General features: G+C 30.1%; 1 protein-coding gene across 3 annotated transcripts in view; it reads right to left on the minus strand.

The window, feature by feature from the left end:
• Nucleotides 1-19,590, minus strand: part of LOC130899640 (ecdysone-induced protein 74EF) — a 293,099-nt gene that overhangs the window by 31,115 nt on the left and 242,394 nt on the right. For all 3 annotated transcript variants that reach the window (XM_057809716.1, XM_057809715.1, XM_057809717.1), the window contains one exon: nucleotides 8,860-8,982. In XM_057809716.1, coding sequence (XP_057665699.1) covers nucleotides 8,860-8,982 — 123 coding nt within the window. The remainder of the gene's footprint in view (nucleotides 1-8,859; nucleotides 8,983-19,590) is intronic.

Genomic DNA, 19,590 nt, shown 5'->3' on the forward strand with positions numbered 1-19,590 from the left:
AGTACTAAATGTATATATAAGCGTTTTCGTAGTAGGATTGTGGCAAAATTAAACACCAAAGTGTACTAACTCTAATATATTCCGGGATTTGGAAAACTTATGTATTCATCGTCTGGAAATCGATTAGTTTTGAATGGCGCGTTTTCATTTCGTTGATTCTTTTAAAAAATATTAAATTCGTCGATTTCAAAAAGCAATAATAGATATATCTATTATTAGATTCTGCTATTTATATTGTTGTTAGAACTATCTGAAACCGTTTAACTAATTTTCTATGTATTTAATTGCAAACATAAATTCAACGGTCAACATCGCTTTAACTGGAATATTAAAAAAGTTTTATAACTACGATTTTAAAAGTCATCTTAAATTCTAGGGGGTCCGAGTATGTTACATTCCTATATTTTTGCCAAATAAAATAAACGTGTTCAGACTACAGATCCATATAATGTTTTGGTATTAAAATATTCATAGAAATAATTCTATCCTTATCGAAAGTCAAAATCTGAAAGATCTCTAGGTAGAAATACTATTCATCTAACTTTTTTATCACATTATACAAAGAACGGTAGTCTTCTTAGGTATGTAAAATGGCTTATCGCATTAAAAAGGTGTGAGACACAACTCCAGGTATAAGGATCTGCAATATTTTCACAACAATGCAATTACAAGTAGCTTTACAAAAGATCTAACACCTGATAAGGATAAGGAACAATGATACTTGGTCCATTTTGACCAAAATAATGTAATAGATACCTTTTGTGCTTGTTCTGGTCACATCCCTTGAATAAAATCGTAGTGAAAAGATTTGGTTCATTGGTTTAGAATATTAAAATGAGGTATTTAGTTTTTTATATTAAGTAGGGGGACATTACTGGTCATAATTTTGTACCACAAATTTTTAGGAACAGAAAATTGAATTGGTACATTAGTTTTGTTAAGTTTTATTGGTTGGATAAATAAAATTGAGGAAATACACTGGACAGTAAATTATTTTTAGATACAAAGAATTATTAAAAAGCTATTTGAAGAAATGTAGGCTATTCCGACAATTTAAAAGCGATTAAAATTTTTGAAGTATATTATGGCAGTAACCCAAGTGATTCTCATACTTAAATATTGAATTATAAATAAATATAAATTGAATTCAGTCTTAAGTCTGTAATAATTATGAAATGAAAAATATTACAATTACTTCTGTGATAGAAATATTTATTCAATGAATCATTGCGATTTCCCAGGGTTTCAAGAAAAAAATTTGCGTCAGTTTAGATACCCAAATTTGATTTACATATTTTTTTCTCCGACTGTCAAAACACATGTAACCTCAATTGGTTTGTTGTTTTTCCATTAATTAAACTCGGAATGCTTTCAGGTTTGCAGACTGATAAAAATTCAATTCCATGAGTAAAAACTTTACTTTTGAGGTCAGTTTTAAGGAAATTGATTGCAAAAGGGCAGAAGTTCACTAACTAATGTTGAAATTACTTTGAATAAAACAATTTAAACGATCGTTTGCTTGTCGAAACTCGTGACGAACAGTGTTAAATGTATATGTCGGTATAAAGGCATACCGACCAACGGTTTCAGAACTATCAATTTAATCGTGTTTAATTAGAAATATTTCTTTTTCAAAAACTAATTAATTCCTGTTTATATGTTGGTATCACTTTTTCTCCAAATATATCTACTGATTTCAAATTGAAAACTAAAAGATTAAATTTTCTCGAAAAGACTCCAATAAGGTAGACAACAGGAAAATATTTGCAATATTTTAACTGATAATAACTATTCAATATTCTAAAGATTTGGAAATATTGTGGAAAAATACATATTCACGTCTATTTTCTCCAATGTAAATCAAACCATCTGTCGATCTTCCTAAATATTATATTATTTCATCAAAAATGTCACCCTTTTTACCCTCACAAAATGTGATTACGCACCCACACTTTCACACATTGCACATTTTTCTTCAATAACACGTATTTCTTGAGCAGATGTTTACGAGGGTCTTTCAGATTTGCCTAATAACAGCGCAACCCTTTGGCAAACACGTGTCCGAAGGGTTTATTTTCCAGAAAAACATCGAAAATGCATAATCTGTTAGGGGTATTGTGTACATAGATGCAACCGCAAATGTGTAACAGCCCGTATTTATAAATAAAATATACAATGTGTTCATGAACTCTTCTACCAAAAGTAAACTAGATATGATTGTAGGTCCTGCTTGCCTAAATTACTTATATCCAAAAGGGTTTCTTCTTTTAAGATGATGCTGTTGAGTCAGTTTTTCCAGCTTATTTCAGAAAAACCACTTCGTAGCAAATTCAAATACGGTATATTATATAAGCTTACATTTCGTAGAGTTTCTGGACAATATTATTTCATATTTTCCAGATATTCAGTAGCTAGTTATAGTTTGACAGATCTAAGACTTCTGCATTTCAATAGGAACCCTATACATGAAATTAGAACTTTAAATTCAATTATTACATGAAGTAGAATTCTACTTTACTAGTTTATTATAGACTCCAGTCATTAATTAAAGAGATAATTGGCAATTATTGTTAGAAAGTGATAAATAATCAGTTGAGAATGTATCAACAAAAACTAGCTGTAAAATAACACGGATGCAGAAAGTTTTTACTAAATTTACTATTGGAAGGTTTCTTTTATTTATTAATATAATAAAATCAAGTTGATGAATATTCATTTGCTATTCTATAGTTATTGATATTTTTATTACTCAGTTTACTGCGGAAACATCTTGGAGTTAAAAATCTGTTTAATATTAAATCAGTGCAACGAAATATACGAAATAAGACGAAAGTGGAAAAATATATTTGAATATATTCGAATAATATTACTGAGTCAACATTATAAGACAACCATGTCAGTTCTTAAGAGATTGTATCAGATAAGACATGAGGTGTAATTGTGTTTTATTCAAAAACGATGATCATAAAGAAGACATTTCCAAGCCAAATGTAATCTTGCTTACAAACTTGTTAGACATGAAGTGAAGCAAGTCTCCAAAGAAAATAATACAGCGTTAACTTCTATAAAAAGATCGACTCTTTCATGGAGAAATTAAGATCATTGAACCAATGTACAAAAGTAATATTTTGGATATATTTTCTTTTTTGTTTTAATAACCAAAAAGCATCAGCAGCATCTAAATGAACTTTACATGTGCAGTGTTAACCCCTACAGCAAATTTAACTAATAGGAAATCTGGGGTTAATTAATTAAAATCATTGCAATTTAAATATTTGATGAAAAATAACAAAATCATCGAGGTTGTTTTTGAAAAGAGATTATATTAAAATTATCTTCATTATAAAATGGTTAGTGTTTTACCAAATATTTGCGGGAGACAACTTAATTTGAATGGACTGTCTATCGGATGCGATAAAATTAAGGTAGGGTTTGTAAAGCAAATAATATTTAACGTTCTCGATATCCACATTTTCGGTGCATTCATGTTGCTTTCCTAATCGCTGACAGTTTTAATTTATTTTAAGTGCTGATTCAGCCCTCCAATCCCATGATTTTTGTAAAATTGTGTCGAAGCTAGTATGGGACTATGGAACAAGTACAAAATTACTCCGAGTTTGCCACACCGGAGTGTTCAGGAATGAACAAGGTGATGGAAATGGCAACTTCTTTTATAGGACCACAACCTTTCATAGATTGTTTAAGCAAGAGGATGTCAGAAATATGATCACGACACCGGGTCTAAAACAATCGAGAAGATTTCCTTCTTATTGTAATAACTAGATTCAAAAGGTTCTTTCATTAGGAAAAGATCAGCTAAGAAGAGTTACTGATATCCTCACTGGACACTAGAGAAAAACGGAGAAACTATTGGAAGCACTTTTCATTTCTACAAGGAAACAAAGAAAAGACTAAGGCTACAGTACCCTATTCTTGAAAGCGAGAATCGGTAAATCTATAGAAACCAAATTTTGTCAAGTCGTTACTACTCGATTAGTGAACACCTTGTGGCAAAAAATAGATTAATACATTAAAGTGTTCACAGCCTTCACGCCTTAGCTCATCTAATCTAAAATGGCCTGCGCAACAATGAGATACCATTACTTGGAGTAATGAAGCAAAATTTGAAGTGTGCATTAGTGATAGTGGAAGTCCTGTCATAAGGGCTAAAGAAGAGTTTAGGAATAAAAAAGCAAGTAACTTTGATGTTCCGCTCCCAAAGAATTTTTACTTTATTCACTAATAGCAACTATAATGGAAGCCCTGTTGCAAATCGTTTTAGTTTTCATGATTCATTAGTAGCAATAAAATGATGAAAAAATTTTATAGGTTCTGTGACTTAATCCGACTGATTCTAATCATACACTCTACATATTTCTCCATTAAAAAAATGTCAGTTAAGATTAAACAAACTAATATAACCACGGAAACGTTTTAATGGATTTTCATTATTGTCATTTATAAATAAACATTGTTCTGATTTGTGCTACAAGATTTAAAGGGGATATTTTCTGAATATTGTGATAATTTTGGGGGATACTGTAGTTAATATAAGCAATTAATTTGATTAGTAAAAGACAGAAGAGATCTTTCACACCATACTTTTATCTGTCGTTCGGAAGAGGCATATATTCATGAAAAAAAATGTCAATTTATGAGTTAAATTTGACGTGTTTCATTAAATATTCAATTTGTGTTTACCTCAACGCATAAAAAGTGGAATTTTTCAGGATTTTATTACGAAATTAGTTTTATAATAAATTTAACGGTTTCTTAGGGATTATCAAATTTCACTCTACACAAAGTCTATCAAAAATTCTTACAACGGATACTCAACTACTTTCCCACAGGGTATTTATCTAGTTTTAAGGGTTGTATCATCAAACCAGACATCCCTTTAGCTTGACCACTGGTCAACTAGGATATTAAAAAAAGTTCCTGTTCGAAATTTATAAGCGGTCATTTAAAAACTAGTTTTGGTCTTGGTTTGATGTAATTTTTCCGATAGGGCTTCTTTGTATTATAATTTTTGGAGACGACTATCCCTTCTCTGCGTACAAAGGGTGCATTTTGTGTATAATTTTTCACTTAAAAATGTTTAAAAACGGCTATTGGAATTGTGTTTTATGAATAGGGGGACGAGCAACAAAAATGGGTATGTATTTGCAATATGTTACCGGTTATTACTTGATAAACTTGATTTTGCAGGTAAAAATTGGCATTTTAATTATTATTACTTCGAATAACGGGTTGTATATCCTGCGTTGTGGGATTATTGTAGAATAAGTAAACCCCTAACAGGATTGTGATTGATTTTGTAAAATTATTAATAGAAAGTGTTAATCAAATTCGAAAAAGACAAATGCAAATTGATTCTTAATTTTTTCCAGTTTTGTCTTGCTTTTGTATAAATTCCTCAAATCTCTCAATTAAACCATTGATTGTGAGTGAGTGTGGGCATGGATCCTTGTAATTACTATAACAACATTTTTTAAGCACACCTTTTGCTTGCAAGTTTATTTATAATAACCGCTCCAGACTCTCGCGAGGCTCTCGACACGTGTCTAGAAGAATGACAGGAGTGCTTAGCTCACAGCTCGATAGCGCTAGTATCGCAAGTAACGTTTCCTATCGTGTAGTACATTCTTGTAGACAGCCGTTGTCGTAATTTCAGCCAGTTTGGAACATTAGTTTTGTTTTGACCGCGATTCTTGTTTTTGAAAGGGAAATTGCGCTGTGAAATCAAAAAGCGTTTGGATTCTGGATATTGTGACGTAACTCTTCTCCTGCGATGGAGACCGTTAAAAATTGATTTAACGTGATTCAGTATGCTCGTCAGTCAATTTTTTATGAGCCACGTTCAGGTGCCCCGAAAACAGCTACGACGTTCTCGAAAGAAAGGTGATGGCCATCGTTTTATGGGATTGTCAAGTTATGACCATCGATTAACTGGAGGAGGACAATACGACGAATGGAAGGAGAAATAAACTCCTATATTAGCGAAGGGAAAAGTTCATTTTTTCCATAATAACGCTCATCCCACATGTTCGCTCTCTCCACGGTCAGATCGGTCGCATTGTGCTACGAACTGATGCCCCATCTAGCATATTCTCCAAATTTGACTTCGTTCGACTTCTATTTGTTTCAAAACTTGACAATTTGAGTAGGTTATCTACTTGGCGGCAGACCTTGACAAAGTAGGAGAATCGCTGGATCTAGGGTGTCGAACTTTTCTTTTTTGAGTACTTATCAGAACAACCTTGTATAAACTTAATTACGAAAGATATGTTTGTCAACTAGTTAATAGTAACTCTATTCGTAATAATATTAGGAAAAAAGAATTCTTTATTCATTTCAAGAGGCAACAAATACAAAATAAGCTGTAGTAAAAGTCATCACAAACGACTTTATAAATTTCAAAGACTTTTTTGAGGCCCACTTTCAGAAAGATGGTGTTAAATTATTCAAAGAAACAATATTGATCTTGCGGCGTTCTTCCTTATTCAAATAAAAAGGTGCGACTTAATATTTTTGTTGTGCAACTTCAAAAGGGTTGTCTCGATTCAATTGAAGCTTTGAGGACAGCTGTACACATTCTACTACCCTGTATTGTGCCAACTCTCAAACCCCGATGACCAAAATATACGGTTTCAATGTACACAACTACCTTTATAAATTAAGGAGATTAACCATTTTGGATAGTTTACTAAAAGGCCAAACTTTTCCATCCTTTACTTATAAATGATAATTTCCATTTACAATTATTACATAATGAAATACTACAACATATCATAATGAATTTCTGATAAATCTTATTTCTATTGTCATGACATACTCCAAAAGGAATATTATAAGGACTCAACGGAGGATATCTGCTGCGGTTTATTGAATATGACACAGAATAATTCCGAATAGCTAATATATTTCTTTACATTTCATATCTAAATATGATTTTTTTTCTTTGTTCGGTAGTCAAAGTGGTACCCAGATATTTGGGCATTATTTAGGCCAATGGAAATATGTTCATTCAACTTTTTCACTATCATTTTGTACAAGTATTGAATACAAAACATATTTTTGCATTTTCATTACCTACTGTCAAATAAATCGTATTTATAAATGATCTGAGTGAAAATGAGTTAGATAAGGAAGTCCGTCAACATAAGAGTAGATAAGAATGTCCAAAAAATGAAAAAAATTGTTCATTTAAAATATTGAAGAGCTTAATCGATGAATGGAAGAATAAGCAAACAGCTTTTCTCATCTTCACAACAGCTCATCGTACTACAAATTGCTTTCGAATCGTGACTTTCGACTGCTAAAATTGTTGAGGTCTATCCACAACTGCCTTAAGCACCAGATGTAGTTCTTACTATGCGATTTCTGGCTCTTCATAACAATGAAATATATAATAAAAAGGAGAAGAAAGTTCTTAATCGGACCTTGTATTGTCATTAAGATTTTCAATAGCAAACATTTTTCATTCTACGCCTCGTAAAAAATTTATATTTTCTTTAGTAAAAAATCTGAACTTTTAGTCTGTAAAAATCGGCGTGTCTAAAATATTAAGGTGTTTTTAATTATCAACAGAGTATATCTCGTTGTGGACTGTTTCTTGTAATTGGACCGAAAGTACCTTTTCGTGTAAAGTCTTCTTAATATTTTTCGTGTGACATCAATAATTGGTAAAGCTGCAGGATATAATTTAACCTCGACAATGGCCAGAAAATACGAGCAAAAAATTACGTTATTAAATTTCTAGACACATTTCATCACTAAATTAAATGTTATAAGTAATTATTCCTCTTCATTATGTCCTGTTCAATTCCGAATATTTAGCCTCGTCCTGTGCTTTTCTTCACACACTAAGCTTTAGTTCTGATATAATCTTTTTGGTGGTTTGTCTAGTGGTCGCCGGTGTTTAATTTCTGTTTTTTGGGTGTTATTCCGACTTCGTTCACGTTCTCTAGCCTATCTCACCACATACTGCATTCCTGATTCTTCTCTATTATCTTGTCTACCTTGTATATCTGAGCTAACTCCTTTAATTGTTCTTTCAGTCGTTGTCATTATTCTTTTTATTATTTATATATAGGATAGACGAATGTTTCGTAGATTATCACCTGGATTTGTGTACTCATCGTATTGTATTTTCTATATTATTACATATTCGCTGACCTTTGATGCATTTATCGCTTGAGTTCGTGTTTCCTCAATTAAAACTTAAATTGCAATATAGTTGACTTTCATTATTTGTTGTATTATGTTGTTGTCTTCTTAGTTAAGAATCTCAATCTCTCTATATTTATCTACCTTTATCTTCATTCTTTGTAGTAAGCGCTGTAGGTCATCTTCATTTTTTGCTATAGGTAGTACTCCATCATCCACATAACGCTTTCTATGGTTCCGTCTATAATATTAAATAGAGTAGGGCTCCCAGTTATATCTTGGTTTAACATTTCCTTCTTTGAAAAGTCCCATTTCGGTTTAGATCCTTATTATATTTGCGGTGTTCAGTTCTTTAATATTTTGATAATTATATTGTTATAATAAGAAATTCATTTTAAAAAATATTATGGGAATAAAGAATTTTATGACTCTGTCAACGCCTGGTCTGATAATATTTTTAAATTTATTTAATTTCTTATTTCTTAGACCTTGAGATATGTTTGTGTTTCTAATTGTCCTTGATTTTAGGTCTCTTCTGTTTTAAAATTAGTTTTTTTAATAATATTCGAAAGACAGATAAAAATTAACGTTTCGAATTCTTGTAGACTTTATCAAAATATTTTTATCTAATACCATCATGCTAGTTTTTATAAACTTTAAGTATTAATATTTATTATAGATTTTACGTACCAGTGGTTGTTGGATACACAGATTTTCGTCGTCCATATTCACATAAACTTGGATGTTGTAGATCTGTCCTTTGTCTTGAAAGAAGTTGATGAAGTTGGTTGTAATTATTTTGTTCTTTATCAACTGAAAAAAAAAACAATAATTAATTTTTCTTGAATAATCAGCGTTCGTGTCAAAATACAAAATTATAAAATATTGTAGTTGATTGAATCCTTGTTTAGAAATTACTCATATGAAATAAAACTAGTACGTTGAAAACATTAATAGACTTTTAAGCACTTAATTCAAAATCCTACATATTATTTTGGATTATATGAATAATAGATAAACGGAGTTGAAATTTTACATCTTTTGGTAAAAATCGCGCCAATTCGAACTCACTTCTTAAACACAGGTGGAAATTTGTTGTAGAACCAAATAATGAATGGATATTTTGTAGTTCTTTCATAAAAACAACAGCTAAATATGCAGTGATATTTCTCTTCAATTTAGTGCAAAAGAAAAGTATCTGAGTAAAATTGAACTTAAACAATATATATTGAGGGTAAAATGTAAAAAGCTGGAAAGTATGTATTTGTGCAAAAATATCTATTTTCATGTTGAAATTTAGTGCTATTTTCATTATTGTAGCTTTTTTAATCACAATGAAATATTAAGAACAGAAAATACATCAATATCAAGTAAGTGTTTCAAGTTTGAAAAGGATTTGAGGTGATTAAGACCTAAAAATTCAAATCAACTGTGTCTCGAGATTATAATTTTACACGTAATGCTTGGAAATTTAATGAAAAAGAGGTGGTATAATTATCACAAAAGTTTGAAAATAATCATCCATTAATGTTAAATTAGTTGATGAATATATACAGAACCGGACTCAATATTTTTCTCTTATTTTTTCTTTATAATATGTCATCGTTCCATTTCTTTTTTGAGTGTCCTATTAATGGTTGTTTCAATCTCCTTTACTGTTTTTTATCCTCGTACCACGTTTTGTTGTTTTTTCTGATATTTCAAGTCTCTATTTGACATTTCTAGATCTTTAAGTGTGTTATGTATCAGAATAAGTAATATCAGGTCTATTTGTAGAATAATATATATTATTGATTGTGTTTTGGATGCATGTAATAAATAATGATTTTTTTATAGAATTATTATGAGCTAATTTCATTATTTATTAAATATAATTATATACAACTATAACAATTAATTCTTACCATATAAATATCAAAAAACACACTGTTTCAATCAATTCTCTTGACACTACAATATATAAACTCAATATAGAAACAGAATGGCCTACAAAAAAAACTTGATCCTCAAGATATTTATATTTCAATTCATCTACCAAAAAAGATCAGTGATTATTAGTTTCATATTGAACTAATCAAAACTGTATTAACAGATAATAATTATCCTGACAAAAAGGATAAATAACTTATTCAAAGGAAGGATAATCAAATTACTTTTCCTTTTCAAATGTTCACGGATTTTTCTAACAGTTATCAACTTTATTACAAATATTAAATTAGAATGAGAATTAGTACAATAATTCAGTAAATTATTGTACTATTTTTAATAATAAACATGCTGCTTACGTAGGGCATACATATCAATATTTGGAGAATAGATTTAAGAATCATCAATACGATAAAAAATAGAAAAATACATTAGCAAACCATAAAATAATAGAAACACACATTTCCGAATAAAAATTCGAAACAATGTCAAATATACAAAAGAGTATTTTTGGAAAATATGCGTATACAACGAAATACAAAAACCTTCAAATAAAAAAGACCCAAGCAATTTGAGTAAAATTTATAATTCTATTTCATAAATTTCAATCCATCGTATTGTATTTTGATAATTTTTGTATTTCATGTAGTAGATAATCTATTGATTTATACATAATAGTCAAGTTCACAAAAAATTTTGATAAAGACCGAAACTAAATCAAAACGTCAAGAATAATTTGTATATGATATTTAAGTATACGGAGCAATAAGAATTAAATTATTAAAAAATCTGGATAATAAGCAGGACAATAAAAGATAAAGGAGAATGATGTACAAAAATAAAAGAGTGTGTTAATGCAACAGGACATAAGAAGCTGGGTAAAGGAGAAGAGCAAAAAATAAGTGAATAGTGGAAGGAGCAGTGTCAAAAAAAGGTCCAATAGAAAAGAGTAGCAAATAAAAAAGTAATACTGAAATGCAAAGAAGTGAGAAAAGAATGCAAAACAAAAATAAGAAGAGTTATACGACAGCAGACAGATGAAATAATGAATGAATAAGAATAAACAAAAACAAAAATCAAAGCAGAAAAGAATAAGAACGCAAAACAATACTAAAAGTGAAAGAACGTTTCGAAAATGATAAATTACCATATAAGAGATCATAAAAGCGTTCAAAAACTGAAAGATGGATTTGATAAAATGAGTGTAAAATTATTAAAATGTAGTGCAGAAGAGTTATGTCTGTTGCTGAAGAAATTATGTAGGTATGCCAATGAAAAGTACAATTATTCAATACGCATAGAAAAGAAAAGTTATTATCAAAGATTTACAGAAATGGAGCTGTTGAACAAGCTGAAAGTGTAAGAAGATAGGGACTGATCCTCCCCAAAAAGGCTACACAAAACTTGAATGAGCGGCTAAATTCCACATAAGGAAACGTTGTGTTATCATATATTCCCAAAAAGATTGAAAATATGAACTATAGTTTCCAAGTACCCCTCGTCTATGCAAAAGTCATATGATAATTTAACTCAAAAATATTTCATGGCCCTCAGTACTCTTATTGCTTGTTGGAAATAGGATTCTCGTTATATCTACTATAATTATTATTTCAATTTTTTACGGTTATGTAAAGTACATGTAATATGCTATTATTTCGTCTCAAAAAATATTGAATAAGTTCGTCATAACTTGAATGAGCCCTTAGTTATTATTGATAAGTTTCCTTGTAGTCTACTCTTTATGTATATATTTTCAGTGAGTTTAATTAATCAAATGGGAACAAATTGATCAGTTAATTGCTTAATTAACTAGAAGATTATTATGAATGTGTCAGCAGGTTTGACTTCTCAGAGTAAATAATTTTATTTTGACACCTCAAAGTACCTTGAAACCACAGACAAAAATAAATATTGAGTAATAGCCTTTATAGAATAAAAATAAGTTACAATATTTAAATAATATATTCTTTAAATCCAATGACCCATTTTTTTATATCCTGACCATGTAGAATCGTTTTTTTTATTATATATCAATAATGTATTCAATTAAGAAGAAAGATGTTGATTCATTTTAAAAATTGATATCATTTCATACATTCGACATAAACGCGAAAATAATAATTTCATGAAAAAATTTCAATGGAAAAATAGTTTTCAAGTTTTCCTGAAACTATCATGTGATTATAATATACGTCAAAGACCGATAAACACGTCCCGTATTCTGTCAAAGTTAACTAATATTTACCTAATTGTTAAAAACTGATTTTAATGTATAAAACATTAATTTTTAACTATATACTATTTAATGGTTTATAGTCTAGTACACCTCTGTTTAAATTATGTGGTAACGTGTACCGACCATAGACTTAGAACGAAATGGAAACTTTTTTAGGTCAAGGAATTAGTTAGTTTCCGGTTGAATTTCAATAAATACTTCTTGATTATTATTTGAAAACAAACTAGGTAATAGTGGCAGGTATCCAATAAAATAAAAAATATATGTTTTCAACGGAAATAAATGTTATAAAAAACATACAAATAACATAAATATTTTTAAAAATAGTATATAATTTAAGAAATTTACTATTAAACAATGTGTAATGTTTGAAAGATAAGACTTACTTTTTATTGTACAAATTTTAAACACGATTAAGACGAAAAAATTTTAGTAACTTTTATGAATTAAATCAGACATCAGGATCTATCTTCCCATACTGAGTTTAAAAACGGAAACTTTACTTCCTTTCAGCAACTTTTTTTTCAATTGTTTAACGTCTAGATATTATCGTAAATAATAAAGGAAGTAAATGGAACCCTTCTTCCATTTATATGCGAAGGTATACTATGTTATATAAATATTAAGAATTACTTTAAATTTGAATCTTAACGGAAGAAAATAGAGGTAAGATCCTTGGGTTTGTTTTTTGGTTGGATAAGGGATATTTATTGTAAGAAGTGGCTTTATTGGAGATGACCTGATGTGAGAAAATTTTTCTGTGCGTGGTTTTAGGTTGGGATTGTTTTCGCTGAAAACCTGTACACCGACGAGTACATTTATGGTGCCAGGTGATACCCGAATATGAATCTTCCATCTTGAGTTGGTGATTCTTGTTACGTTACTTCATTGTAGATATTCTCCTAACATTTATATGACACGGTTTCATAAATTCTTTTTTATTCTTGATCCTAATTTTCTGACAGCGACCAACTGTTATTTCTGGTCGGTCTATTTTTTTCAAGTTTGACCCAGATATACGTGCTACGAGACGTTCTGGATTTTTATGCCAATCACCTATATCATTGAGCTGCTACGACCATCATTTTAGTTTTAAAGAGGTTTATAGAGAATTTCATGAAACACTTATTATGAGAAAGTCGTACATAAATCACAGAAGGCATTCAGCAAGACAACCTGGATTGATATCACATTAACTATTTACTCTAATCATAAAGATCTTCCGATTAGTCTTGAATTGATATGTGGTATATAATTATTCGCAGGCTATTAAATTTGCAGTATACTCCACAGATTTTAGCAAGCCTCTACCTTGCAGATCAGCTTCTCATAGAAATATTTTAATAGTTTTCTGACATTGTATTCTTCTAGCATATCCCTCTGTTTACTTTCATTTATCCTGTGGCCATGTCATCGATGAACTTAGCCTGTAGAGTGGCCTTTTAATCATAGTCTTCGATTCTTGCTTCTGCCTTTACCGCCAATACTGCCGAAATCTCAATTTGATCCTAATACACAAAATATATATGAGAAAAAACATTTTTGAAAGCTTGAATCTAATATTTAAAAAAATATATTACATGTTTTATTTTATCTTTATGAATTTTTAAATAAACCTGTTGGAGTAAGTAGATGGTAATTACTCTACTCTCCAGTGGATGTCTTGGAAGACACGCAAAATGGTGGTAGTTTTTCACGTTTTAATTTGAATAAAAAATTATTAGCCGCTGTAATATTGACCTGGTTTTGTTATAAAATTTCATGCGTGAGTTGTCAGAAAAAGTTCGATTTAATTGGGTTAATCAAATAATAAATTATCAATAATATCGCCAATAAAACACAACGTATGTAAACGCTAGTTCAGCGGTATCGTGGTGACAGTTGAGCAATGATAATATATTAAAAAATGCATTTGTTGAAAGTCAGCAGCGTACCGACCACGTGTCGAGAATAACGCCAACAGCCTAGTTTATATAATAACACTTGCAACTTTTTATCTCATAATAATTAATTACGTATTTATCCACAATTTTTATCACAGACAAATTCTCATTTGATGTAGTACTTAGAAGCTCCAAATTTTCTATTCGTAAGAAAGTTTTGGTGTATTGATAGACGAAAAGGTTTGCAATGTACTAAGTGAAATGTGAAGGTAACTGAGAATTGTCAATAAATTTCTAGATGTTTATTAAGGATGCGATCAAATTACTCAAAACTTTGGATGCGTTCTATATATTTTTCGGAATTTCCCATCATCGATAGTTAGAGGTAATGTTATATTCCTTATCGGAAAATTCTATTTTCGTTCTCCCTAAGGCTAATATGTATATGGTAGAAAGTTCAACATCCTTCAAACGTCAGATCAAAATTAAATTTAAAATGTTCCTAAACAAACTATACTGACTAACATCAAAAATCCCATATATGTTCTTTAGAAATTCAATTTTTTTTCAACTTCACTTATTTGACCACGAATAGGAAATAATTAAATTTTCTGTTATTTTTCGTGACTGCGTAATATGTGGTTCTGTGATAAAAAGTATTCGAATATCGGATGTTTACATTAGTGAATTATGTTTCAAAAGGCTGCGTAGAATTCGTCAGGTTTTCTATCTGAGTGAGATCTATCGTCAATAGACGTTTCCAATAGAACCAAAGATCTTTATACATTATATTACAAGGGTTCAAGAAGATCAAGCTCTGAGAAAACTACAGAACGACAAGATCGTCCACTGAGGTTTTTGGCACAAGTATGGAATTATTGTTATATATCATATATCTTCCACACTGAATGTTACCGTTTACAGCTGTCTACTCTGGTAGAAAAAGTAGGATCAGCAATGGAATCAGTTGGTATTTGAGATGGCATGATATGCACTACCTTTTGTACAATGGCAATGGAAAGTTGATGGAAATATAAAAAGGATACATCTGTTGGTTATTTACCAAGGCAGAACAGAGCAGATTGAAAACTAGGAATAATTTCGATAATCAAAACAAAACTACAAATATGTTATGGAAGTATTGGGGTGAAATTAACCAAGGATAGATAATATATAGCTTTCATGGATCAACGTCATATTAACCGTTTATTGTAACCACCAAGATCGTCCAATCGGTTTCAAATTAAACATATCTGGGTTGTGATTGGTCGTAGGCTGTTGAATACTCAGCAGAATTTAGCAGCGCTTTCTCACGAAGGTAGCCAAATCTAGATGTATAAAACGGCATCGCGAGTTTATTATTTATTATTGATCTAGCTTTCCTCGTAATTTTTCTAATGAAGCTGAAAATATTTATTAAGAAGCATCAAAAATTGGTTACCTTGGTTCAACAGATATGTGTGTTTACCGCTTTTTGTCGGTCAGATTTTGATGCTCGAGAAATTCTCTTCTAATATTTTATGAAGCAGAAATCACTTTCGCGCAACTTTTATTAACAATTAAAAAATAGATTTTTTTGTTAATTGTGTAAATAAATAATTCATTAGTTGTGTAAATTCGTCATACGTTCGCCGCTGTTGCTATAGCGTTCAACACAGGTATGTATTTTATGTTTTTTTTTCAGTAGTTGTTGGCCTTAACCTACATACGATTCCACTTTGAGTAAGTCTTACTTACATAATACGATTCTAGTACGAAATACCGACTTCCTTTATAAGGTAGATTTTTTAACCTCATTTTACACAATTTATGCGTATGCAAACGTCAAAAACATGTTGATGTTGACCACTTATTCTTGATATTTCTTTCATTTTAATATATCAATTGGAATAACATTCGATTTCTATGATCCTTGACGATTACCAAAAATTGTTTCACAAAAATATGTCATCTCGATTAAAAATATTCAAAACGACGGAAAACTTATTGTTATATTTACTAATAATACAGATAACAAGTGAATTGAGGTTAATGGCACATTATGAAAACAAAAATTCTGTATACCTTTTGTTTTGTGAATTACAAATTATTTCACATCTTACATAATCAACTCAAAGCCAAATACGAGGTATATCCAGAAAGTAAGTTCCGTATAGTTATATAAAAAAACATATACAGATATATTATACAGAAATCTAGAAATAATTTTCTACATAGCTTGCGGAATCGAAGCTATGAAGGTACTTGTCATAGCGTGGCACAAGTTTTCGTATGCCTTCTTCATAGAGGGTTACCGCCTGTGTTTTCAAGCATGTTCTTTCAACTCGGCATCATTGTTAAATTGTTGAACACCAAGGAAAGATTTTTATTGTAAAAAGCGATAAAAATCACTACGAACGAGTTCAGGGCTATACACACGATGATCAAACACTTTCCAGCCAAATTCCTGTTGGAGTGAGTAAAGTTTTTAACGACACCGTCTTCATCACCCGTAGCCTGTCAAAAGTTGAAATGGAATGCCCATTCGTTATTGTTTGTGTTGTACAGTGAGAATGTGGGTACAAAATGAGAGCAAAGTTTTCGAAATTTCAGTTTTTCAGTAACAATTCCATGGATTATTGATCGTGAGATTTGCAGAAATTCCATAGCAAGAGCACTAATTGTAAACACACGGTTTTGGTTGATCTCCTCTTTGCCAATAAATTTCACTTGATTTAAATTTCTTTGCATTCATTTAGGCTGATATCATCGAGAAAAGAAACACATCAGAGGCAGTAATCTGAAAATGACTTAATTTCTTCTGCTTGAATGAGAGAACTACCGCGCGTGAGCGGACCTGCAATCGCAGCACTGCTACTGATAGAAATGGAACTTACATTGTGGATATACCTCGTACAATAATATTTCAGAGGAATCCATTCGAAAACAAATTTAACTTTATAATATAGTCTCTTTTTCATAATATAGAAACTACATATTGTATAGAATGTCCAAATGATCAATTCAATCAAAATTGTAAATTGATGCGTAAAAATTATTTAATTTTCATGGAAATATGTTTTCGGAAAGACACAAACATTTAATTTACATATTTACTATTTTTACACGACCTCATTTTCTAATTTTTAATATTTGAATATATTGTAGGAAGCTGAATCGTGCTGAAATAACAAATTTTTATGTTTAACAAAAATTATAACACAATTAGTAGATATGCAATGTTGCCACATAAAATAAAACTAATAAAAACAAATCAGACTGTATAAAGGCAGAAACTATTATTAAATTAAAATTAATAAGATGACTACTAATTTTCAAGAATTAATATTTTTAATTGAGATCTTCAAAGAATCAATTTCACGTAATAACCGTATCATATGTTTATTCTTTTAATGAATTTGGCAACGTTGTTGTGAATTGATGGATTTTTAAAAGCAGCTTTGATGAGTGTTACAAGGTTGACTCGTATTATTTTGAAATTTGTGTGAGATTTCGAATTACGAAATCGTGGGAAATGTCAAAATAACTGGGACAACACTTTAGAAAAATAAATTTGATCCTACCGTTAAAACTATTTACAAAACAGATGATTAAAATTTAGGAACTGAATTTTTAGCGTCATTTGATACTTTACATACTGAGAAATATTTTCAATGATTCAAGTTTTTTCATTATTTCTCAACTAAGAATTTCATCATTCAAAATCACCTTTGTTTCTCAAATAAATAAATAAAAATATTCAAACATATGGATAAATATTTTTCAGCACGTCGATTCGAATTCTAGTTAAGCAAAAATAATCACCTTATATTATATTTAGTATGATCATGAAGCAGAATATTCTATATTTTTCTGTCATTTTAGTGAGGTAATTATTCTATCCGCACAGTCTCTTTTTCTTAAAGTTCCATATCTGACTGGCTCACAAAACATATTTCGTTTCATTATTGGTTCTTCTGTTTCATCTTGCTTCTATTTTAACTTCTTCGTATTTTCCTTTTCATTTACTCTTCCTATATTTGACTCAGAACTCATGTTTTATGAGCGTAGGTATTTTCATGTCTCATTAATATTTTTTCGTTGTTTATCCAATCTTGGTTAATATGCTTTTCGTAGCCTTTCTTGTTTAATGTTATTCCTAAAGGTGAAAATTCTTGGATAATTACGGGGAGTAATGTTATTAGGAAACAATCTTCACGCAACTACAATATAATTTTACTTACAATAAATAAAAAACTGCACCCATACAAAGTTTAACTTGTTCACGAACTCTCAGGAGATAATCCGAACAGACGTTTGGTAAACATAATTACGGGGAGGAATGTTTATCATTATCTAACATCACAGTTAGTAATGTTGCTGTTTCTTATTTGTTTTATTTGTCCTAGTTGTTTAATGATTCGTCCAAAGTTAATAACTTCTTTTTGCAAACTTTGCAAAAAATTGGATTCAAGTCGTCTGCGAGCAAACACTAAACATTGGCGATTATCACTAAATATGTTTTCTGTTATCAATTTCTTCGGAAAAGATCAGTCCATACTGCTCTATTATTAATTGTACAGAAAAAGGCTTTGTAGTTTTTAGAAACCATCTTTTCTACTTTACTCGAACACCAATAAGTGGTTAGTAGAAGCAATATTTTCGTCTCTTTCTTTCAGATGGCGATTGAAATTACCCATTCTACTTCCCTTCATTCATACAAAAGGCATCGCTTTACAGTATCATTTCGAAATTAAACCAAATTAAATTAACCCTTTGCGATTCATATTCAACCGAATGTGAAATTTCTATTTTGAAGTGCTGCGCCATTAGAAGCGCCATCAGTGCCTGTTCTGAGATTAAATGTGTGGACCCTATTATTTTCAGTTTGTGTCCTCGATTACATTTGCTTGCATTAGGATTTTTCCGAAGAAAAAATGAGGCAGACAATTATCAATACATATCTATTTTGAAACTAAAATGAGTTGCATGCAATTTGAATATTTTTTGTTTATACTGTAAACTCGTGCAAAAATAACGATCGACACGTGTAAATATCTTACATTCAATGAGCATTGTTTAACATTTTTATTTATTGCTACAATAATATTTAAAATTATTACATAATTTATTTTAATAAATTAGTCTAGAATCAATCGGTTGTTTTCGTTTTGATATAGTTAAACTACTAATGTTTTAAAAATATTAAAATAATAATAACACGTGCTTATGTACTAAAAATATATCTAGAAAGACATTCTAGGAATTTTTAATAAGAGATAAAGAACAACGTTATGTTCTGATAGTTTAATAGCATATTCAATAGATATTAGACTGTGATTGAAAATTTTTCGTAATATTTGGCATTGACGTATACTTGAATGTTTTGCTACAATT

Source organism: Diorhabda carinulata, chromosome 11, assembly GCF_026250575.1.
Source record: "Diorhabda carinulata isolate Delta chromosome 11, icDioCari1.1, whole genome shotgun sequence".
NCBI lineage: Eukaryota > Metazoa > Arthropoda > Insecta > Coleoptera > Chrysomelidae > Diorhabda > Diorhabda carinulata.